Genomic DNA, 23,684 nt, shown 5'->3' on the forward strand with positions numbered 1-23,684 from the left:
AGATCCTGCACTCAGAACTCAGCTGACAATTCTGTTGGTGATGCCTGAGACAGAATAGTTTCCAGGTTGTTCTCCCATAGCTAGACTCTCAGTGCTACCAAGAGTAGACATTTATGTGTCAGTACTAAACAGTGAGCAGGTCTGACTCACTTGTGAGGACTCAAAGCCAAACACAAGGACTGGTGCGTTGAATAAGCAGATGCCATTTTGACAGTCGCTATTCTGCCTACAGTACATTCAATCTCATTTCATGGTAGTAATATACATCATTCACAACTTGTCTAGGGAATGTGTATAGCTAGCTTACACACTGCAAACATTAATAAACCAATCCATTCTCACACACCCTCAAATTAGTAAAGTTTGTCTTTGCTTTAAAGATGGGGAAATTGAGACACAAGGGCTGTGCGGCTACATGGAGGATTTTCTGAAATTCACTCATCTCTGGGTGAGTTAGGCAAGCCACTTTGCCTGTTTGTGCCTCAGTTTCCCTCTCTGTGGCATGGGGACAACAATCGTGACCATCTCCTGTAGGTGTCATGAGGATTAATCAGTGTTTCCAGAGGCCTGCATCAAAAAAGGTATTTAGGCTCCCTATTTCCATTGAAATCAGTTGAAGTTAGGAGATTAAATACCTCTGAGGATCTGGGCCAGAGAGCTTTGTGATCTTCAGATGAAGATACCTTTGGAAATACAAAGCATTATTATAATATAGTTATAAAATTTAAAAAATAGTATCAGAGGGCAAGAGCAATGAGAGGCACAGGCCAAGGAGAAAAAAACAGCTGAACTGAGCTGGAGGGTCACTACGAAGAAGAAATGCCCAGGGAGGGAGGCTGTTCTGAACTTTGGGAGCTGCAGGAGAAATGATCCTCACCTCATTCCCAGCTCCTTTCTGAGCTGTTTGTTGTTATGGTTCTCATCTGGAATCATTTTGGTCTGTGATTCACAGGCAGGAATACAAGGATGCCTGTTTTGGGGAGCCTGTAGCTTGTCTCCGCTAAGCACAGAGAATAAAAGTGCCTCTTCCAAGTGCATCTGGATTCTGCTCACAGCAGCCACTTCTCTAGAGGCTCACGTGTCTCTTCACTGGGATGAATAATCAAGGTGCTTGTCACTCACTGCTCTTTGCCCCCACCTCACCATACAGCACGTGGACTCTCTGTGCACAGATGGGAGGAGACTGACTCCCATTGGACAGAAGCCTTTCCCGCAGCACATGAGCTGCCACCTGCAAGAACTGAGCAGCTGCACTTAAAGGGGACGAGCACAAACCGACAGGCTGACTGACACCCAATGCATGAAAACCTAGAACCACTGAACGGGGGCCCAAGGGGAAAGTCAGGGCCGATTCCTGAACCAAGCCTTTGTCTGGGACCCCTCAGGCTGAAGTCCAATGTCAAACACTGCAGACTAATGAGCTGACAGCAAACTGTTGCCCTCCACTGGGACCCCGCAGTCCAAAAGCTGATAGTAAACCAGGGCTCTTATCTGCAGGCTAAAGGCCTGATGCCAAAGCAGGACCACCACATGGGACTGTATGGGGTAAAGCACTGCCCCTCCATCATGGCAGAGGGTGACTGGGCCACAGCTGAACAGGTGGCAGTGTGACCTGTTGCATGGGATGGCAGCACCACTCAGATCTCACAGGGTGGCTGTGCCACCAGGAAGGGTGGCCAGACCAAACCCAAGCGCTGCTGTGATCCCTCGCGCCAAGTCTCCACGCCCAGAGCAGGAGGCTGGGCCCAGCTCTGCAGGATCAGCCGCTGCGGGGGTGAGCGTGGGGTGAGCTCGCTCTCCAGCCTCCACCCTGGGCCTCCCATCTGCAGCAGGCCCCCGACCCACCATCCAGGAAACACTGGATCTAGGGTGGGCCTGGCACTGAGCTGGAGCCCTCGGGTCGGAGGGGGGGGGGGCTGGGCAGGCTACAGAGCAGGGGGGAGCCAGGTACATGGGGCCTGGCAAGTGGCTGGCTGGGGGCAGCCCCGCCCGCAGAAAAGTCTGGCCGTGCCGGTGACTCAGAAACAGGCCCGCTCCCCCGGCCCTTCCCTTTCACCACCCACCCCGTCATAAAGCCAATGGCCGTCACCGCCCACCTCTGACTGACAGTAACTAGAGCCAATGGAATCCAAAGATCCGCCTCAACTGCGCCACTAGCAGCCAATAGCTGAGCAGCTACAGGGTGTGAGCGTTTGCCCGCCCCCACGCCGGCCTACTGTCCAACCTCAAGCCGTGTTGGGGGAGAGTGGCGTGGCCAGTCTCCAATCGAATTGCACGGGAGGTTGCTAAGGGGTAGTTGGTAGCAGGGCCGGCTCGGCTGCAGACCGATGGGAACTGGTGCCGGAAGCGTCGAGAACAGCGACCGGGCTGGGCCTACAGGTGAGGTGGGCAGGGGCCGAGACCACACCCCATAGCGTCCCGGGGGCAGGGCGGGGAGACGGGTAGTGATCGGTCGTTCTCCCTCCCCCCGCCATCTCGTGAGGGGAGGGGGCGCCGGGCGGGGATCGAGTGTCCCCCGCATCCGGCGGGGAGAAGAGCCGGGCAGGGATCCAGTGTCTCCCTCCCGCCCCACAGCCATGGGGGAGAGGAAGAGCCGGGCAGGGATCGACCCCCTCCCCCCCAGTGTCCATGATGGGTGGGGGGGAAGGAGAGGGGCAGGGATCGCGTGTCACCGGGGGCGAGAGCAGGGCAGGGATCGAGTGCTATTAACGCCCCCCCCCCCGACCATGATGGTGCGGGGGAAGAACTGGACAGGGATTGAGGTCCCCACTCCACATCCATCTAGTGGTGGGGAACCTGGTGGGGATATGGTGTCTTCCGCATCCCTCCGTGCATCCATCTGTGGGGTAGGGGACCTGGGCAGGAATCAAGGACCCTTCTCTTTCTCTCCCATCCCTTTGGCCCGCTCCTGCCCCTATGGATGACAAGCCCTTCCCACCCACACCAGAGTAAGGATAGTCCTTATTGCACACTTACTGGTGCTCTGTGCAGCCCAGTTCAAAATTACCCCAATGTCACAGGCTTTCACCTGTACTTTACAGAGTCCTGCCTCATGTGGGTGCTTATGACCTCCAGAATGTTCTCTGGCATTCATCTTTCTCCCTTTCTTAACATGCTCTTCCTCCACCATCCCCCCCCACACCCGACAAAAAATTCTCACCCTTCCTGAGGCTTTACTTGCTCTGGATATTTGCAACCTGTTCTCATGTCTTGTCATCTTCCCTTCCCCTGTTTCCATTTAGCTATGCTGCATGTGTTTAGTTATTTCTTTGTAATTCAATCCCTCCAACTCAGGAGCACTTTTATTACTTCTGTTCATCGGCATGTGTCTGTGCAGTCTACCAAGTGCAGTTTTTTCAGTTCTATATAAAGGGACAGTTGCCTCCCGGTTTGGTGATGTGATGCCTCTGTATGTGCAGTCCAAAATTTCATTAGCCTCTATTGCACCCATATCACATTGCAAACTCATGTCTTGTTTGCTGTCCACTATCACCCCTAAGTCTCCTTCAGCTGTTCCTGCCTTTCAAGTTTCACCTTCTCATTAGAAAAAAAGGATTGTTTGCCTTACTCTGTAGGTTGTAGCTATCTAAGTTCTCTCCATTTTCCAGTTTATACCTTTAATCTCTTGTTTTCCTTGTATTATTACTTTTTTCTCACTGGTGTCTGAAATACCCTTCTGATTTGGGATCAGCAAACTTAATAAGCCATAATCTGTCTTTCCATGTCATTTAATAAAGATCCTAAATAAAAATGTACATAATATGAAACCCTGCTGCACCCTTCCTTCCTCCCATCCCCAATAATATTTGGCATTGTTATAGCACTTCCTCATCCAAGGATCTCAAAGTGCTCTGCAAGAATGGAGTAGTATTGCTGTTCCCATTTTACAGCTTGGAAACTGAGGCATAGAGGTGAAATGACTCAGGTTGCAAGTTGATGGTGGTAGACCTAGGAACTAAAACTTGGGTCTCACTTCAGTCTGGTTTTCTATCTACTGGATACATGTCCTTCTGTTACCTCCTTCCCTTGCCAACTCCTAGCACCTGATATATTTCTGAGGCAAGATTGGTGAGGTAATGTCTTTGATTATGCACTGACTGAGGTACACCACGTGTTGTGGTAGGCATGGGTAAATTGTGGTGTGTGTGTGGGGGGATCTTCTTTAAGTTTTTTATTGTAGGTGGTGTCAGAGTTGTCGGTTGGCCTCATTCACATAGTCGCCACGGTTGAGGACTATGATGGCACCCCCTCTTTCTGCTGATTTGATCACTATCTGATGGTTAGATTTCAGGGACTGTGTATCAGTCTTCTTGGCAGTTTAGAGGTTATGATGAAAATGATGTTTTTAAGGACTTCACAGTCAAATTTTTTGGGGGGCGGGGGGGGGGGGTCCAATACAAGATATTACCTCACCCACCTTGTCTCTCTAATAGCCTTGGGCCAACACAGCTACAACACTGCCATATTTCCGGCATTCTGTAACCAACTCTAGATGTCATTTGACTACCACTTACGGTCTGTTCCGTTGTCAGTCTGAGAGACAGTGCTCTGTCCGAGTCAGTTTGGGTTTTCCAGGTAAGATTTCATGTTACACTGTATCAAATATTGTACTGCTGTTCATGTGTTACAGCTGTTATATTTCTTAAAACTGATGTTTTAAGATATTTTCTTAAAAACTCATCCTTGTCTGCAATGACTAGTTCTTTATTAAACCAACAGCTAGGCATACATACTGTAGTTCCCGGTTTCTTTAGCACCTAGATAACTACTTGTTTTGGTTTTGATTGAAGTTATAGTTGTCCTATTGTCATGGTAAGTACCAGGATTGCTAGTTCCTTTTTTTTTTTTTTTTTTTGGGTATAAGATGACCATCATGCTTCCTTTTTCTCACGACTGCTGGTCTAGAAATGCCTGTGGGCCGGGCTTGTTAATCGAATCAACTGACTGGTACAAAATGTTCAGTTTTTCATTTTATTACTTTTTATCAATAGCTGTGTTATTAAGCTAAATACCTGTTACTGCCTACTTGTCATCACTCAGTTTCAATGAGATGGGCTTTAAAAAGTAGCTCAGCCATTTTAGAATGTTCACTGTCCCCCCTTCCTCATTTTATTAGACCTACTTTCTCTCATGTTTGGTTGCCACTTCTGTACTTCTAACAGCTGGACTTGGGCTAGACGTTCGTTCTGCATTTTTTGTTTGTTTTTTTTTGTTCTCCTTCCCTCAATTTTTTTTCCCTTGCCAAACCTTAGCTCAGTTCTTATAAGCTGGTCTGGTTCCTACACAGCAAAGGGAAGCTTGGGCAGACTCTGCTGTTTTTCTCCTGGTCCAGTAGAGGTGCATAGAGCCCTGCAAAGCTGTGGATATCCATGGACCATGTTTGCGGATCAGCTGTGTATACAGATTTTGGATCTGCGCAGGGCTTTAGAGATGCATTCATTTTGCTCCATTGTTCGTCCTCCTATAGGCTTCATTAGTGAGGGTACAGGACAGAAAGATGCATCTTTAGGGAACTGGATACAACAGGCTCTAATCTGTGTTTTATTTAATAAGCCCTTGCCATACGTATCCTGTAGGATATATTTGCAGCTTTTTTGCACTGGGCGTAGCTGAGCATAACTTGCAGGCTTGTCTACACTTACAGCACTGCAGCTGCACCCTCTTAATGAAGACGCTGCCTACACCAATGGGAGAGCTTCTCCTGTCAGCGTAGGTACTCCACCTGCCTGAGTGGCGATAGCTAACAGGAGAAGCCCTCCTGTTAACATAGGAGCTACTGCCTTGGGGGTAGGTCGGTATAACAATGTTGCTTAGAGATGTGGATTTTCCACACCCCTGAGCGATGTAGTTATGCTGAAATAAGTTGGTAGTGTAGCCTGAGTCTCAGGGGAGATGGCAGTTGCCCCAGGCTTTACTGGTGCTGGAGAGGGCTAAGCTCTCCCTGTTTCTCCTGGGGATGAAGTAGCTTCTTACAGGAAGGGCTGTGGCTGTATATCCCTTCTGTCACTATCCCCCCCCTGTGAAAAACAGCTTCTTCTGGGTGGAGCTTTGGCTTTTGAGTGAACTTTTTCTAGCCCTCTTTTCTCTTCGGGTGAGCTCTGGGCTTCCTGTTTAGTGAGCAATCCAAGATTGCTATAAAGCATCATAGATGGGAGAAGCACTTGTGTGACATGTAGACGCACCCTCCAAGATGCTTCCCTGTCCTGAAGGGCACACCATCTAAAATAGCAACGCTGTCGTGGGTGGAGGTAATAGTTGAGGGGGATGAAGTGATGAAGGAATAACCAGAATAACACTGTGGATTTGCTTGGCAGGTACAAGTCAAGTTGGTTCCAAGTTGTAGAAAAAGATGGGGTTTGGGTGTCTGGTGCTCAGGTGCGGTGGAGGCAGCTGCGAACAAAGCAGTTAGAAATTAGTAAGTACAAAATCAGTTGCTCTCTGGACTGGGATTTGTAGCCTCTGTTGTCTACCTGGGCTGCTTTGTATTTAATAATTGTAAGTAAACAGTTTGCTAATTCCAGTAATTACTCCCTTGGCCTTTCTGTTCCTCTTTTGTGTTTACAAAAGATTGCAGATTAATTGTAGTGGTGGCGTTAGGATTTTATAATAAACGCTTTCAGTGGCCAGTAGTACTGCCTTTAATACTTACCCAGGATAAATCTTGACCTACAAAGTCTCAGCCTGGGCACAAACTAGCTCAGGGGTCGGTTACCTTTGGCACGCGGCTCACCAGGGTAAGCACCCTGGCAGGCCGGGCCGGTTTGTTTACCTGCTGCGTCCACAGGTTCAGCTGATCACGGCTCCCACTGGCCCCGGTTCGCTGCTTCAGGCCAATGGGGGTGGTAGGAAGCGGCGGGGGCTGAGGGATGTGCTGGCTGTCGCTTCCTGCCGCCTCCATTGGCCTGGAGCAGCAAACGGCTCCCAGTGGGAGCTGCGATCGGCCAAACGCGGCAGGTAAACAAACCGGCCTGGCCCACCAGGGTGCTTACCCTGGCGAGCCACATGCCAAAGGTTGCCGACCCCCAAACTAGCTTTTAACCAAATTTTGCTTTAGGTGGCAGGTCTAGTGGTTTCACCTGCTCTGGGGCCAATATTTTGTATGGAATATTATGGTTTTCTGAAGTTCTGTTAGTGTTTTAGAGTTATTTTCAGTTATGATTTTGGGTTTGTTCTAAAGATTATTCAACATACACTGTATTTGTAATGCAAAACATTACATAAATGTTAAAATAAACCTCACCTGCTGCTGTTAATCTAAAATGTGCATGAACTGTTTTAATATCTCCAAACATTTGAAATCTGATCATATGTACAAATAAACATTTCCCACTCTTTCTTTAAAAGCCAAATCTAGCGTTAAAGGTTCATCTGATGGATAAGGTAATCATGTATTTAAAAGGGTTGATTAACTTCAATACTAGACAACCAATTTCAGTGTCAACATACAAGGAGGAAAACAGCCGTTTAAACTAAGCTTTTTGCTTACAAAAATAAATAAAAGCCACTGTTGTTGCTCCAGAGGTAGCAATGGTGGGAATGCTAATGGAAAGAGGCGTGCAGGCAGTTGGCAGCATTTTAAGCACAATTTAACACTACCCAAAGGACTTTTGTACAACATGGTGCTTAGAATTCTGGTCCTTGCTCCAGGGTAGCGCTCCCATTGATAACATAAATTCAGTGCTGCTAGTGCTAGCAGCAGTGGTAGGAAACAAACACAAGATGTCCTGTGTTTTCAGTAGAATAGCTGCCTGGTACTGAAGTTGCATCACCCCATTAAGAAATTTCTGTTTCAGCATCCACATCACTTCAGTTAAATAGCATGAAAATAGGTAGTTGGAAGTGGAATCATGGGGAGATCGATCCAGGGCATTAGCATTCTTTGTCACTTTGGATCGAGTTCTCAGGAATGCTAGACCAGTCAATAACTCCTCTTTTAAAAAAGCTTTTGTTGTCACTTAAATAAGGTGTTTTTACACCTTTCAGATTTGTAAGAATGAGGAAAATTAAATCTAACCAATTTATCACAATTTCAGCTGTTTGCTTTTTACAGTTTCAGGTTGTTTGCTCAAAAAAACCCAGTAATCTTTAATAGCCGGAATCTAGTTGATTTCACTTTCTACTTCTAAAGCTTTAGCTCAGTACAGCAGATTCAGTTGCAATTTTTCCACGGGAATAAATTCCAAAAACATTTGTGTACAGTGGAACTAAAAATAAACATGGAAACTTTCTTAGAATTGTGACAAAACTCTGCCTTAAAAAAACTAATTTGGGGGTTGGGATTGCATCGTATAATGTGTATGGAAGGCATTACGTGTGTCAAAATAACTAAATGTAATGCACACCAATACACTGACAGTGCAAACTATTGAACTAATTTTAATGTATACTTAATCTACAATCATAAGCTATGTACTGGATGTGTGCTAAACCTCACACATTGTATAGTACCAGCTGATGTCTTTGGCCTAGCTGGAGTCTGGGGTCCTCTGGCAATATGGTATGAATGTGCCCTTCGGTAGGGAAATTGTGGCAAGATTGGTTGGGTCACGGGATGTGGCAGTGATTTTTATCTTTTGATTCATAGTAGGGGCAGGGTCTCAGGTTGTGTCTGGCAAGGAAAGCCATTTTAATGAACTAGAAGTGCAGAGTTTAGATTTATTAAATTTGTATTATGGTATGACCTGGTAATCCTAGTCAGAATCCCATTTTTCTAGTTGCTGTTCAGACATGCATTAAAATCTGAAGTGTGTATACTGTGAGAAATATGCAGGATTAGTTAGGCAGAACTAGGTTAAAAGTATTAAAGTGAACTGATTTGGGGGAGGAAAATAGGCACCTAAGAACCTTTCCAGATTACAGTACTCACTGAGTTTCACTGGGAGTTTGGCATTTCACTGCCTTTTGTGCCTTTGCAGAGATTTTTTGGGGGGAATGAGAGGGATGTGGAGGGTGACATTTTTTAGAAACCTAACTATCAATGGATGGAGCTCTCAGCTGACTTTAAGGCTCTACATATCTTGCATTCCTGGTCAGTCCTCACCAGAAGCTGAGAATTGCATGTGCCAGAAGCATTCTGGGTATTGTTCTTAACTAGATGACTATGTGTTGGGCTTCTTTAAAGTGGTCTTTGTTCTTCTGCTTATCTCAGTCTTGAAATGATGTTGCCTTGTTTTTAGGTTTTGAATTTATGAATATAAAACTTAAAATTAAAGAGTTCCCCTGGGCTCGTGCTACTAGTTTTCATTGGCTGCAAACACGCTTTGTGTGAGGGGCTCTGCAAGATTCCTTTTCTCATGCGTGGTCTCAGAAAATGGAATTCTCTGAGCACTATTCCTGCTAGTACATTTCCTGCAAGTGCTGGGAGACTGCACAGATAACCCTGTGCGGCTTCACTGGGCGATACTGTTCCCTCTAATGTTGACAGTGTAGGTATCTTTCTCCAATTATATTTTATAATATTTGAGGCTGGCCTATTTGCTTAGTGCTTTTGGACTTTGTCTCGTTTACTTTGCAGAGAAAGCTGTGCTGAGCGCTCAGCCCTGAGTGGGATGGAGTGTATCTTATCGCTCAGCAGCAACTCCTGCAGCTGACCAAAGAGCATCTGTGATGGGCCATGCTTCCTGTTGTCTTGGCTGAAAACAGTTCTGATGTGACAGTGTAAAGAAGGGAATCCTCAGGCTCCCTACCAGGAGACGGGCTCAATATATCTAAGGCTTGGACAGTATGACTGTGCTTTTTAAAAAATACTGTGAGGGAACCTAAGAGGCCTCCTAGGTAGTTACACAGGTCCTGTTCAATAGGCCTAAAAAATCAGATTATAACTTGCACGTTGGTTCATGTAGCTGTGACTTGATGCCAGCAGCATCCCGCCCAGGGCTTCGATGAAGTAGCATTGCACTGAAGAGACTGACTGTGCAGTAATGGAGTGCTCTGAGATTTGTGTATTTCCCTTGTGCTTAGTGTAACTCTGGCTCCAATGGGTAGCATGTTAGATAAATAACTTGCTACGCTGTATTGCACACCTGTTGGAGGAGGGGTTGGCCAGTATTTTTTTTCCACATAAATTACTGTGAGACCTATCAGGTTGCCTGTTTTTGTTTGTTTGTTTGTTTTCTGTTTAGGCAGGTTATCTAGTATAAGTATCCAGGTTGCAGTTACCCTACAAAATAAGGACAAATATGGGGAAGTTGGTTCTTTGGGGTTCCAGCATATAAGAGATTCTCTACTTACTTCAGTGTTGCCAATTAAATGGGGCAGGGGCCTTGGTTCTGCTTTAATCTGATGAATCAAAGAACCCGCTATTACCCTGAAGCAGAGTAACACTCGTATCTTCTGATCCATCCATAAAGTACTTCAGCCACATCTCCACTGTGACACATCGCTTGCACTCCATAGATCTTGTTTCCAAACCTAATCATAGTTTTAGATAAGATAGCTCTCCATATTCTGAGAGCTGGTCAGGCTGATGAACCCTAATGTGGCAAAATGCATTATGATGGTTCTATACCTTGATAAAGGTTACTCTTAAGTAATACTGAATGTATTTCTGAATGCAGTCTCCTTATATGCACTAGCTTGGTTTGCCTGGTTCCCTGCTATTTCATAAACATGTTTGTATTTTGAGTTGTGGGAGCAAACATAGGGAAGGCTGGGAATGTGCTTGAGTACATGTGAGTTTCTTTGCTTTGTAAGATAGAGTCATTTGGATGCACCTTATCAAGGCAATAGCAGAGCCCTAATGGTTTTGCATCTGTGTACATCTGACCTGTACACCCTGTAGTTAAATGTACTGAAATTGCCATATTTCTTTTTGACAAGCAGGAATCTGCGAGGCTCCTTTGTAGAAAGTTAATTGGAGCAGCAGTTAATATTATAGAGAATCTGTCAAATGGGTTGTGAAAACTCCAGATTTGGAACAAGGAGGACAAAATGCAAGAGCGGCCTGTGATGCGTTCTATCTAAAATGGTTCTGTTGAAACATGCTGCTAAGGAGAATCAAAGCAGTTTATTTTGGGAGAAGGGAAGAGAGATTCAAGAGGCTCTGGCTGCAAGCTAGACTTAAAGTGTCTCTGTTAGCAGGGCCAAAAGAGATTCCCCTACTTACAGAATTACCCAAGCAAAGTTTTCAAAAGTAAATTTGCTTAGAACGGTAAAGTGTATGTGCAAATCTCTTCAAAGTGCTCAGCTCCAAGGGTGGGTCTTTTGGATGCTAGCTGCTCTCCATAAAATCAGATAACTTACTGAACACTCCTGGCTGTCTGGCTCCAGCTGCATGGTGCCTTATGCAATGTAAACACGCTCCCATAACCTTACAGCACCTCTACGCTTGAAGTATCTGGCTTGTGTGCTATGTAATGAAGAATTCAAAATCCACCAAAGGCGCTAGCCGAGAAGTTTCTGTCAGACCATGATACGAGCCAGATCCTCTGTTCTGAAGGCTGACCGACTGACCAACCAAATCCCTCCCTTGAGCCCTGATTTTGGCACAGTGGTCTTTCAGCACTGAACTGTGAGCTGCAACTTTGATTTGTTCAGTTTCCCCTCATAGAGCTTGTCTGCACAAGCAGTTAGTTCTCTGCAAGCTGGGATTTGAATCTATCCCGCACTTGCCTGCCACTGTCTGTCTGTGGGGACCCTGCTGACACGCATTAACAACTGGTTAATGTGTTTTGGGTAGTTTCATTTCCAAGGGGATTAGATTATCTTCACAGGTGCTAAATAAGGAGACCCTAAGTGCAGGGTCTGTCTCAGAACATCCTTCTTAGGACTTCCTACCAAATGCTCAGAAGTTCCTTAGGGTATTCTTTCAGTTTTTGGCAGGTACCCTTTTTGTGGAATCGTCAATTGACTTGAATCTCTGAGGAAAAGGCAGAACAAAAAGTTCTTGTGTGTGCTGATTATGGATGCAAACGTTTCATGTAATTGCATAGAATTTGAAATAGCAGTTTGATATCTTGCCATCCACATGTTACTGAGCCTTCAAGAAACAGATGTACAATTTTATTCTTCTTGCATTTTATGCAATCCTTCGTACAGTTTGCTACTGAGACGTACGGTAACCTGTCGGTAAGGGCGGAGTTTGTCCCCTGTGGAAGTTCCAGTATTTGTATGCAGAAGACACCATTTAATGCATTACCAACCCCTACCCTCACCCCCCCCCACAAACCATATCTACTCCTGACACATTAATTCTGTATGCCTGAACACACACAAGCAGACGGACTTATAAAAACTAGTATTCCTGCTATAACCTCCAGGATTTAGTGCAGAGTGTGCGGTGACCTTCAACTTTATTTTACTCTCAGTGGCATGTTTTCAAAAACTGTTCTAGTTCAGCGGTGCCTCCTCTGGGGAGGCCTGTTGACTTCTGCCTGTTTCTTTCTCACTGACTTCTGCTACTTTTTGCCTGGCTTATCCTCATCTAAATTGTCTCAAAGACTTCTGTCCTATATTTGTTTTTTGTGGACTTATTTCTTAACAGAAACCCCTAGCGCTTACAGTGTCTCCCTCTGACCTATGTACAGCAGTATGTTACGCTCAGCTTGGTGTGACATACTGCTGTACATAGGTCAGAGGGAGGCACTTAGACAGTCTAACTGCTGCGCTAGCATCACATTTGTGAAAACAGGTCAGGATGACAAGTCTGTGCACATAATTCCTAGACTATTTTTAAGGCCAGATGAGACCTTATTGTTTGTTATGACCATATAGTCTGACCTCCTGCATAATACAGACCATAGAATTTCACTCAGTAACTACTGCATGAAGCCCACAACTGCTGGTTAAGCTACAGCACATCTTTTAGAAAGACATCTAGTTTATCTGAAGACCTCAAGTGATGGAGAAACCAGCACAATCACTTGATATGTGGATCCCTTCAACCTTGTTTTAATGGAAATGTGGGTTAAAGGATTAAAAAATGTCACCATCTTAAACTTCCCTTGACTTACTTTCATCCCTCTTGTTTCTTACAGTGTAGATATAGGTCTAGTGACATCTTATGGCTTCTAACATGCCAACTTGTCAACAGTTGGTCAAAAGTACACCGAAGTTCCTTTGAGAGGATAGGAGGCATACAAATTTAAGAGCTTTCCTGTAAAGATAATTAAGTATCATTGGTTAGACCCAGTGCAGGATAGCCTGGCTAATGGAACGGTCTCTAAAATAATACATGCAGAGCTGCTGAGTCATGGAGGGTGGAAGGCAGGGCTGTGATTATCTTCTCCAGAAGCTTGGATTCCAGATTAGCGTATTATGTCTATAGGAGATCAGAAGAACCAATAGTGAAGCATAAGTGACTCGCCTCTGAAGCTATACCCTTTTCACTTGCCTTAATGCGATGTCATGACATACCAGATTTTGCCATAAGTGTTGGCACACGTGTATACTAGTGTTAGTTAAATGGGCATGGCTGAACCTTCTGTTTGCTGTCACAATCTTACTGAAGAATGATACCAAAAGTGTGGAAGCCAAACCGAGTTTGTAAATGAGCTTCCATCTGTTAAAGGAAGAGTTCTCTTGGCTAAGCCTGTGTTAAAGCAATGGAAATGATTGTTTCAGTTTGGCAGGTTAGCACTTTCACAGTGCTGGTGCTGTACAGGCTACAGAAAGCTGAGAAGAGGCCTGGTAGACCCTTGCAGTGTGTATGATCCCTGCATAGTACCACTTCCCATATCTCCTGTCTTCTCAAGTGCAAGGCTGACTTGTATTTGAAAAGTGTTTCTCACTTCCAGCATGTGTGAATTTACAGGATGCTTCAATGAAAGTGGGATTTGTCTTTTGCAGTGAAAATACTTAGGTTGTGCAGTTCAAGAATTGCTACGCAGGGTAGATCAACTAAAGTAATCTGTGCTTGAAAGAAGGCTTCCATGAAGCAGATGTATCAAAGAGTACACTGTGTCACCATGACTTTCAGACACAAGTTAATTACCATCATCTTTTTACTTGCAGACATTCTTGTCTGCAGTGGGGCTTCTACACAGTCATTTGTGTTCTTTCTGTTAGGCTGCATATCTCTCTACTGGAAGTGGTGGTAATGTGATCTTTGTGGTTTTATTTTAGGGTAATTCTACTAGAACATCGATCTGAACGGTAAAACTCGGATCCTTTGAGGACTGCCTGAATACTTCTAGCTCTGAAGAACAAGCAACACTGGTAAATATTTCTCTCATTTCTTTGGATGAGTTAATAATTGGCATGGGGAGAGAAGGGCTAAGGAAAAATTGCCCACTTAGCTCTGGGTCTGCTTAAATGGATTGCTTTTCCAGAACAGTAGCTACCTGGAGACCTAGTATCAAGGGCCCTTCTAGTTCCGCATTTCTATGATTTCTACATAGAGGCTGACCGTTGCATGTCTGCTTCTGGGGCAGAGGCTAGGCCAAAGTTGGAGACTCTCATAGTTTCTGTCATATACAGAGGGATGAAGAGTGTGTGATCCTTGTGTTTCTTTGCATAATCTTGTTTCTAAGAAGTTTGTGTAGGGCTCTGGGTTTTTAACCCTAACCTCGTCTCTTGGTTGCAGAACTACGGTAAGCCGAAGTGGAAAAATAACACACTCAGCTGGCGTTTGATACCCAGATAGGATATTTGATAACCTGCCCCTCATAGTATCCCATATCTGCCTACTGCATGGTTTCTGGCACCTCCTCCAAAGCCTGTGGTGTTGGCGCTGTCAGGTTACTGGATTTGATGGACCTCTGGTCTGATCCAGTCTGGCAATCCTTGTGGTCCTGGGCAACGATAAGTAAGGCTGCGAGTTTGTCACGGAGGTCTTGGAAGTCACAGATTCCATGACTTTCTATGACCTCATGACTTCTGCAGCGGCCAGTCGCACCGGCCACGGCTGGGCAGTCTTGGGCCACCATGCCCCCCCAACTCCGCAGCAGCAGGATTTTGGGTGGGGTGGGGCTCAGGGCTAAGGAAAGGGAGTTGGGGCACAGGATGGGGTGAGGGCTCTGGGTGGTGCTTACCTCGGAGGGCTCCCCGGAGGCAACGACATGTCCCTCAGCTCGTAGGTGTAGGTGCAGCCAGGTGGCGCTGCATGCCGCCTCTGCCACAGGCACCGTCCCCACAGCTCCCATTGGCCACAGTTCCTGGACAATGAGAGCTGCTGAGCCAGCGCTTGGGGTGAAGGCAGCGCACGGAGCCGTCTGGCCATGCCTCTGCCTAGAAGCCGAGGGACATGTCGCCACTCCCAGGGAGATGCACAGAGCCAGGTAGGGAGCCCTCCAGCCCCTCCAAAACCCCCTCAGCACCAGGGGGGATCCTGGTCCCCTCCCTCCAAGCATCCAAGATTTAGTCAGGGATTTATAGTAAATGCCATGGACAGGTCATGGGATGTCAATTTATGTTTACTGCCCGTGACCTGTCCATGACTTTTACTAAAAATACCCATGACTAAAATATAGCCTTAACGATAAGGAGGGTTCAGATAACATGATAGATTAAAGTAAACAATCTTATAGTTCAGCGTGAGAAGGAGTTTACGTCGACGTATTTCATGGTAGTGTCATCATGTCAAACTTCTCTCTAACTCCACTGACCCAGACTGCTCCTCTGGGGTGTTTGGTATTTCTAAAGAATAGGTATCCCATTACCAAACACACATCCCAGTGTTCCTATCCTCAAGCAATCGGAAGGATTTAGACTGTCCCTGAGTCCACTCACTGCTAGGGTGCTTCCTTCTGGCCCTGTCTGGGGATTAGCTCCATGCTGGTCCAACACTCCTTTCTGCTCTTTGCTGCATGTCCTGCTGCTCTCTCGCACTCTGTCTGACCTGGGTGCTGTGTGTTTGTGGCTTGGCCCTCCGGCCAGGTCACTGTGCGTTTTTCCCTTCCAGGGAAACCTTTTCGCCTTTCCATACAAAGGGTCCCAGGCAGTCGTCTCATTCTCTGTCCAGTCTTCTCGTTCCCTAGTGGCTGGTAGGCAAACTCAGGCCTGCCTTCTACTCTCGGTTCCAGCTCAGGGGCCCTCTAATCAGCAGCCAAGGTCTGCACCATCCTAAACCTTGCTGACTTTTCCTGAGCCTTTCCTATGTCTTCTGGTTTCCCTCTGGGTTTGTCAGCCCAAATGCTCTCCTCCCCGGGGGTGACTGCAGATCAGGGGTGCCAGAACAAGGGGGGGCAGAGGACCATGCCCCCATCACTTTTAAAAGTGGGAGGGCTATGCCCTCATGCTTCTTACCGGCCGTAAGGCGGGGGCAGAAGAGGGGATGGGGTGGAGCGAGCAGGGAATGGGCCTTGGGGGAAAGGGTGGGGTGGAGCCAGAGCCATAGTGTGGGTGCCGATAGGGCCCCTGCCACACACACACATACTTTTAGGGAGCTTCTGCCGCTCCTGCTGCAGATTAAAACTCTAGGCCCAAATGCACCTCCCTTCCCCCGAGGAGTGACTGCAGACTGCTTCCCTGCAGCCCCTTTCTGTTGCCAGCTTCCTGGTTTCTATCTTAGCCCCTCCTATTCCTTTCCAGATGGGCTCTGTCCTCATTCAGGGGATTTTTTTAGTCCATCAAATTCCCCTCAGCTGTGGTCTGCCTGGTTAACTTCCCCCTTCTCAGCCTCATTAGCCCCTTCCAGGCTGGAGTGGAGTGATACAGTGGTATGACAGTTCTAGGGACTTTGTGTGGAACTATGGCTTGACCTACTATGAGGAGAAATTGGGCATGTCTTGGTTTCTCATCTCTTCCCAAAACGTGGCACCACTCCCACCTTTAGTTGTGCTAGGCATTCTTTGGTGACATTGCGGCCAGCTAGTGGTTTTGGGATCTTGGCAGTGTGTGATGCTTAAGATACCCACATTACTGAAATCATAATGCAACACTGAATAGGAATAAATCTCCCTCCCTAACTGATCCCCCTGTCTGTACCAGAGCTACACGAGATGACCCTTTAGAGTCATAGAATGCAAGGCAACTCCAGATGTGACTTGTTTTGAGTTGACCCTGTCATGGGAGTATTTATTTGTGCAGCGAAGCATTCCTATAGCACTATCAGTGGGATTCTGTATTTCATACTGCAGCTTGACTTGCTGTGTAAATGTACCAATACGTTGCAAAAAGGCTAAACTTCTTCTTTGTCTCTAGATTTAAAATGAATGCAATGCTGGAAACCCCCGAGCTGCCAGCAGTGTTCGATGGGGTGAAGCTGGCTGCAGTCGCCGCTGTTCTCTATGTCATCGTTCGCTGCCTGAATCTAAAGAGTCCAACTGCCCCTCCTGATCTCATTTACCAGGACACTGCTCTGTCGCGCTTCCTGCTCAAATCCTGCCCGCTTCTGACCAAAGAGTGAGTGATAAATACAGCCTTATAACTAATGAACTTTTATACAGTGAAAAGAAGCTGAGCTTAGGTATTCTCACCTCACTGCATACAGTTGTACAAGAACGCCGTAAACCTGGCTATAAATAGATGGCAGGGTATTCTTTGGAGATGCAGAACTAACGGCAGGGACCTATAAAAAAGCCCCTCCAAGTGATTGTTACAGTATTGCCCAGGATCCCCAGGATCCAGGCCTTATTGGGCATGTCTGGGAGCAAACCCCTCAGCTCGGGTAGTCACACTTGGGCTAGTAGGGCTTGAGCTAGCGCACTAAAAATAGCTGGGCCGAGGTAGCCAAACAGGCTCAAGCCCACCCCGTTGCCTGGTCTAAGCTCTGATAACTAGCCTGAGCGGCCGCCGGTGCCATAATGTCCACACAGTTCTTTTTAGCACGCTAGCGTGAGCTCCGCTAACACAAGTCTTTCTACCTGGCTGTGAGGCTCACTTGCAGCTGCAGTATAGACATAGACACGTTGTGTTGTGTGCTGTACAAATGCATGGAAAGGCAGTCCCTGACCCAGTCAGTGTCTTGGCTTACATCACTGGGACGTATTCCCCACTATGGAAGAGTAGGGCCCAGCACAACATGCTTCCTCCTGTGGGAGGTGTAGGGAATATCTGTTATAACGTCCTACACTCCAGTGAGTCACAGAGCATTTTGACACTTCTAGAACTTACAGTATAAGAGCTTTTCAATCCATTTGTCAGAGTGCCTGCAGTTCATTTCAAGATGGGTGAAACCATCAAAAATGTTGAGCACAGCAGATCTCTTTCATAGCCGTCTAATAAATAAGAAAGCAATGAAATGCTGGTTCTTGCCAGCTCTTCTTTGAGAGGGAGGCTTGTAAAACTAGCATCTGTTAGTTAACTGCAGGAGTGATCCTTTAAGGTATCAGGCCAAAACTTTTCCTACTCTGCTGTCTGCAAAGTCGATGTAACTTTTAACAAGAAAGAAGTAAAATCTAATGCTTAATATTGGCCTGTTACCTTAAATCCGACTGAATAAATGAAGACTCGGCACACCACTTCTGAAAGGTTGCCGACCTCTGCTCTAGAAAATAAACATCAAAAATACGGATAATGCAACACTTAAAGGTTGTGATTCTGTTGTGCAATAACTGGAGGAAATAAAGAAGTATATTTTCCACAGAGCCTTAACATGACAGTAACAGCCTGTGCAATATTGCACTGTTTACTGTCCACGTTCTCACGGAACCTATGGTGTCAAAACTCTGATCTGAGTGGGACTCTCTTCACTCTGTAACTCTTCTCTAAAAGGAGGTACTCTCCCTTTGGGAGGGGTAGTGTCGTTCTCTGACATCTTTAATTTTAAGAATGAAATACATATAGACAAGAATTTATTTTAACTTCGATTTCCAGAGACTTTCAGCAAACAAATATTTAAATCTCTGTAAATATGCATGCAAATCATTCACAAGAGTAATTAACCAACACTATGTGGAAATTACTTGTGCTCATACTCCATTGTAGTATCTTGTAAGGCTTGATTAAATACTAGCTGTTTTAGAGCATAAGGGAAGCTGATTATGTAGCTTACTTTGCATTCATGTTTGAGGAGAAATTGTGGCACTTTCTTTTTTTTCTTCCGTTGTGTCTGTAGTCCGCTTTCTGTTAAATCCCCCACTGGTACAGCTATTTCTCTGTAGTAGTGAAGTGAAGATCACCCTCTGGCTTCCAGACAGCCACAACTTCAAATTCAGTGTACATGTTGGAAAAGTAGTGGCCTGTTAACAGGTATTATTAAAGTGAGTGAGCGACTGGTGGTAGGGAGCTTTCAGGAAAGGGAACGCGTGTGGGTAGAAATGAGAGAATAACTTGGATGCTGTCTTGTAAAGCTCTGTAGGAAATGCCTGAAATGATTTCTAAGGGGTTGGTTTAGTCCCAGCTTCACAGCCTTCAGCTGCATTTGTACTTTCAAAATCTTTATTTACATTCATCAACAGGAAGGGGTCGGTACTCTTCATACATGAAGCTACTGAATCTGACTTTAGAAACTTGGCTGTGGCTAGTCCAACTCTGAGAGAAACCCGAGTCCGGAGTGTCTTCATCAGACATGCCACTCGTGTTCAGTGCCTTACTAAGTGTAATCCTGTAGCATGTTCCTCTTGGATTCTATTTTTTTTTTCTTGACAGTCTTATTCCATGAACCACAAACTGGATGTAAACCTAGTACCTTCCTTCAGTAGTCCAGCTGGTGTTAAGTGAATTAGTGAGCAGCTTCATAGTTGCCTGAGCCTGTTGCCAGCTAGATACCTGAGACTGGTAGATGCCAGTGGTGCTTGTAACAGGATCACCAAATAAGTTAGTTACAAGCTTTCCACTAATCTCTTGTGGACTCTCTTCAGACCCAGCCAATGGAAAGGAATTAGATGTGGTACATTGCTAAAATCCCCATCTGTCCTCCTATCCACCATTCCACTGTTTTCATTGTCTGGCTCTGTCTTGTTCATCAAATGGAAATACCTTCTAACTGGTATTATGGTAGCAGCAGGCTCTTAACAGTCATAATTTAAGCAGCAGGGTCTCTTGCTTTGAGGCTCTTGTATCCTGATCAGTGACTGTCAGTCTCTCAGTGCTCTGGGATGACCAAAATTTGCACCTGTCTTTTGTCACCAGCTGCCAGACAAGTTCAGTTAAGTTAGCAACCTGCTGTCCCTCTTGTTCCTTTAGAACTATAACTTGTTCTGTTGTCTGACTCTCACCTAAACAAGCACATCTTGTGTTCATTGTGCCTTTTCTGGGCTATGCTTTTTGGTACACCTCTACCCCGATATAACACGAATTTGGATATAACACGGTGAAGCAGCACTCGGGGGAGGGGGGGCGAGGCTGTGCACTCTGGCGGATCAAAGCAAGTTCGATATAACGCAGTTTCACCTATAACGTGGTAAGATTTTTTGGCTCTCAAGGACAGTGTTATATCGGGGTAGAGGTGTATGTGGTTTTCTTGCTGTGCCAGTGTGTATCCATTCTCTGGTTTCTTGGGGGTGAGATTGATAACCACAGGAGATCTATTCCCTTCCCAGAACTCTCCTCCCCCCAAGACTTCTCATCAAGGATTTAAAACTGCAAACATGTTTCATATGGCCAGGCTTAGGCAAATGACTCTGTAAAAAGCCTTTTAATACATGCTGAAAGCACACCCAGGAATACAGCCTGGGGTTTTTTATCCTTTGCCTGTGTAGTAATTTTCTATCCTAGTCATGCTGCCTGGCACCAGAATACTATTTCATACTGTCATGCTTTGTCCTTTGGCTGCTTCCTCCTCCCGAAAGGAGCAAATATCAAGTTGTCGTATGCTCGTCTCCTTCCTCCATTCTCCAATAGTGGTCAAGGAAAAGACAGCAAACGCTTAGTGTTTTACCTAACACAAACAGTTGACAAATTAATTGAAAGAGAAGTTATATTTTGGCAGCCTCAGGGACATGTGAACTAATCTGATGGTAAAGCAGGACGCAAATAAATAATCCACTGTGGATTTGTGAGAGATTGGAGCCCAGGCCTTTTCTCTCCACTCCCCTCTCCCTATGGTCATCTAGCACTGACTTTCCAATCTTCCATATGGTTGGTACCGTACTTTCATTCAGCAGCTCGTGTTCTCCAGAAGTCTACCATGATATTCCACTTCATCGGTTTCACTAGGAACACTTCTCCCTTGCCTCTAATGCTAAAGCTTTTGGGGATATAGCTTATGAAATTCACTGTGTTTATATAAAACTGTACTTAACACCCCCCCCCCCCCCAAAACCCAAAAACAAAAACTGCAGCATAGCTGAGGGATGCAGCATAGCTGAGGGAAACCCCTTTTGCAATGCAAGTGCTTCCTGTCTCTGTAGACAGCTTCCACAAACTTGATTTCTGGTGTCTGCAGTGACTTTTTTTCACAGGAAGGCTAATATAAATATGAAGCTCCGCAAATAGCTTTCATTTCATTGTTGTATCCGACAGCTAAGACTCCAAATATGGAACAGGCCAGCTGAGCTGATGCAGAATATCTGCTGCTAAATATTTAAGGGCTCTGAAGCCTTTTGGTTTAAGACAAGACTTTTTGAATCATTCCAGGGAGGTTGAATAATTTGCAAGCTTCTCCTCTATCTAGGTAGTGAATAGGAAGCAAGCTCATAGACTTTAAGGTCAGAAGGAACCATAACGATCCTCTAGTCTGACTTCCTGCACATTGCTGGCTACAGAACCTCACATACTCACTCCTGTAATAGACACCTAACCTCTGGCTGAGTTACTGAAGTCCTCAAATCATGATTTAAAGACTTCAAGTTACAGAGAATCCCCCATTTACACAAGTTTAAATCTGCAAGTGACCTGTGTGCCATGCTATAGAGCAGGGGTCTCAAACTCCCAGCCCACGGGCCATCTGTGGCTCGCAAGCCTCCCCAGTGTGCCCTGTGGGGCTCCAGCAGTTTTGGGGCCGGGTCTCTCCCTTGGCCCCACCTGCCGGGGGCAGCGCAGCAGAGCTGAGCGGCATCTGCCTGCTCGCTCCAGTAGCTGCTGGCCCCTCCCCGTGGCCCAGGGGCAGGACGGGGCTGTGCCTCCGTGCGCTGCCCCCACCCCGAGTACCCCTGCAGCCAATGGGGCACTGCGGGGGCAGTGCCTGGGGGCAGAAGTGCACCCCACCTTGGAGCCCCAAGTTAAGTGCTGCACCCCCTTCCCACACCCCCTCCCACCTCCAAACTCCCTCCCAGAACCTGAATCCCCTTCCCACACACCCCCTCCCACCCCCAAACTCCCTCCCAGAGCCTGCACCCTAATCCCCTACCCCAGACCTTCTCCCCCACCCAAACTCCCTCCCAGAGCCTGCACCCTAATCCCCTACCCCAGACCTTCTCCCCCACCCAAACTCCCTCACAGAGCCTGCACCCTAAACCCCTACCCCAGACCTTCTCCCCCACCCAAACTCCCTCCCAGAGCTTTAAGCAGGTGGCGGGGGGCAGAATTAGGGGGGCAGGTTCTGGGCGGCATGAGTGACATTGGCCCACTAGGAGGATTTGAGGACTGGCACTGGCCCTAAGGTAATTGAGTTTGAGACCCCCTGCTATAGAGGAAGGCAAACTCTCCCCTGCCCGGGTCTCTGCCAATCTGACCCAAGGGAAAATTCCTTCCTCAAATATGGCAGTCAGTTAGTCCCTGATCATTTGGGCAAGACCCACCAGCCAGACACCTGGGAAAGAATTCTCAACGTGGTAATGACTATAAAGTTTCCAAGATCAGTCTTCTTGGGAGACAGTCCAAAAATCCTAAACTTGGACCGCTTCTCCCTCCAGCCCCACCCTGCAAGAATGGGGAGTGTAGCCTCTTAGTTACAGCTTGGGAGTTGGCAGACAGGACTCCTGGGTTCTAGTCTTGACCCTGTAGCAGACTTGCTGTAACCTGGAGCAGAGCACTTAACTCTGTTGCCTTCTTACCCATCTGTAAATGCATATACAGTAGTAACACCTCCCAGTGATGTAAGGGTTAATGTTTGTAAAGCACTAAGATCCTCAGCTGAAGTGTACAGCACATGGAGTACAAAGTATCTCTAGAGATACAAGCCTTTCTGTTGCTGAATGTCCATTTTCAAATGTGTGAGAATCTGAACACGGACACTTCCTAATAAAAATAGAATAGTTTTGTGTGCTTTGTTTGAGCTGCTTTAGAAAAGTAGATTGCAGAACACCCAAAAAGTAGCATACTCTGAAAACTGTAATATTCTGCCCACAAGCCACCAAACCTTAATCCGGAAACCGATCTGTTGGTATTGGTTCTATTAATACCAAATCATGTCCATTTCTAACAAAGATTTTCCTCTTGCTCTCCCAGCGGGACTGCTTACTGCCTCAGTCACTGATATATGGGGTTGGGTTTCCATTATACAAACACAAAGCATATGGTGCTGAAAATAGGCTCACAAATCCTAATGGTGTTTATATAACAGGATGTGCATGCACTCAGCCAGTTCAGGCTAGTTATCAGTTTAACACTGTGTACCTATCAGTGACAGGGCACGTAAGTCAGTTACTATAGTAGGTAACCATCAATCCCAGACTTGCTTTCTTGTCAGCTTTGATTTGTAGTGGTCAGTTATTGAAATACATTGGTGTCTGTGGGTGGTGTAGAGTTTCATAAAGGGTATTTATAGGGCATCTACTGGAAGAAGTTATAATGTGCTGCCTTGGATGTCTGTCATTGGTCAGGGTATTAGTAATCTGTAGCAGACTTGATCATAACAGGGAGGTCATTTTAGATGAGCCAGAACACGGTCCTGTGGTAAACCACCCTGAACTAATTAGTTCAGTACTTAGTACCTGTTGGGCTTGGATTCAAATTTGGCTGCTACGGTCTCGCTCCGGTAGTCA

The 23,684-nt window shown here is 46.2% G+C and overlaps 1 protein-coding gene across 4 annotated transcripts in view; it reads left to right on the forward strand.

Moving 5' to 3' along the window:
• The first annotated feature begins 1,960 nt into the window (after window positions 1-1,960).
• ABHD2 (abhydrolase domain containing 2, acylglycerol lipase) overlaps window positions 1,961-23,684 on the forward strand; it is a 61,144-nt gene continuing 39,420 nt past the window's right edge. Inside the window, exons 1-5 of one of the 4 annotated variants that reach the window (XM_039491649.1) lie at window positions 1,961-2,379; window positions 4,434-4,575; window positions 6,315-6,415; window positions 14,062-14,154; window positions 17,080-17,280. In XM_039491649.1, the coding sequence (XP_039347583.1) occupies window positions 17,087-17,280 (194 nt within the window). In that variant the 5' untranslated portion in view covers window positions 1,961-2,379; window positions 4,434-4,575; window positions 6,315-6,415; window positions 14,062-14,154; window positions 17,080-17,086. The remainder of the gene's footprint in view (window positions 2,380-4,433; window positions 4,576-6,314; window positions 6,416-14,061; window positions 14,155-17,079; window positions 17,281-23,684) is intronic. The other 3 variants (XM_039491648.1, XM_039491650.1, XM_039491647.1) reach the window with 3 other exon arrangements.

The sequence above is a fragment of the Mauremys reevesii genome, linkage group 10 (genome assembly GCF_016161935.1).
Source record: "Mauremys reevesii isolate NIE-2019 linkage group 10, ASM1616193v1, whole genome shotgun sequence".
NCBI lineage: Eukaryota > Metazoa > Chordata > Testudines > Geoemydidae > Mauremys > Mauremys reevesii.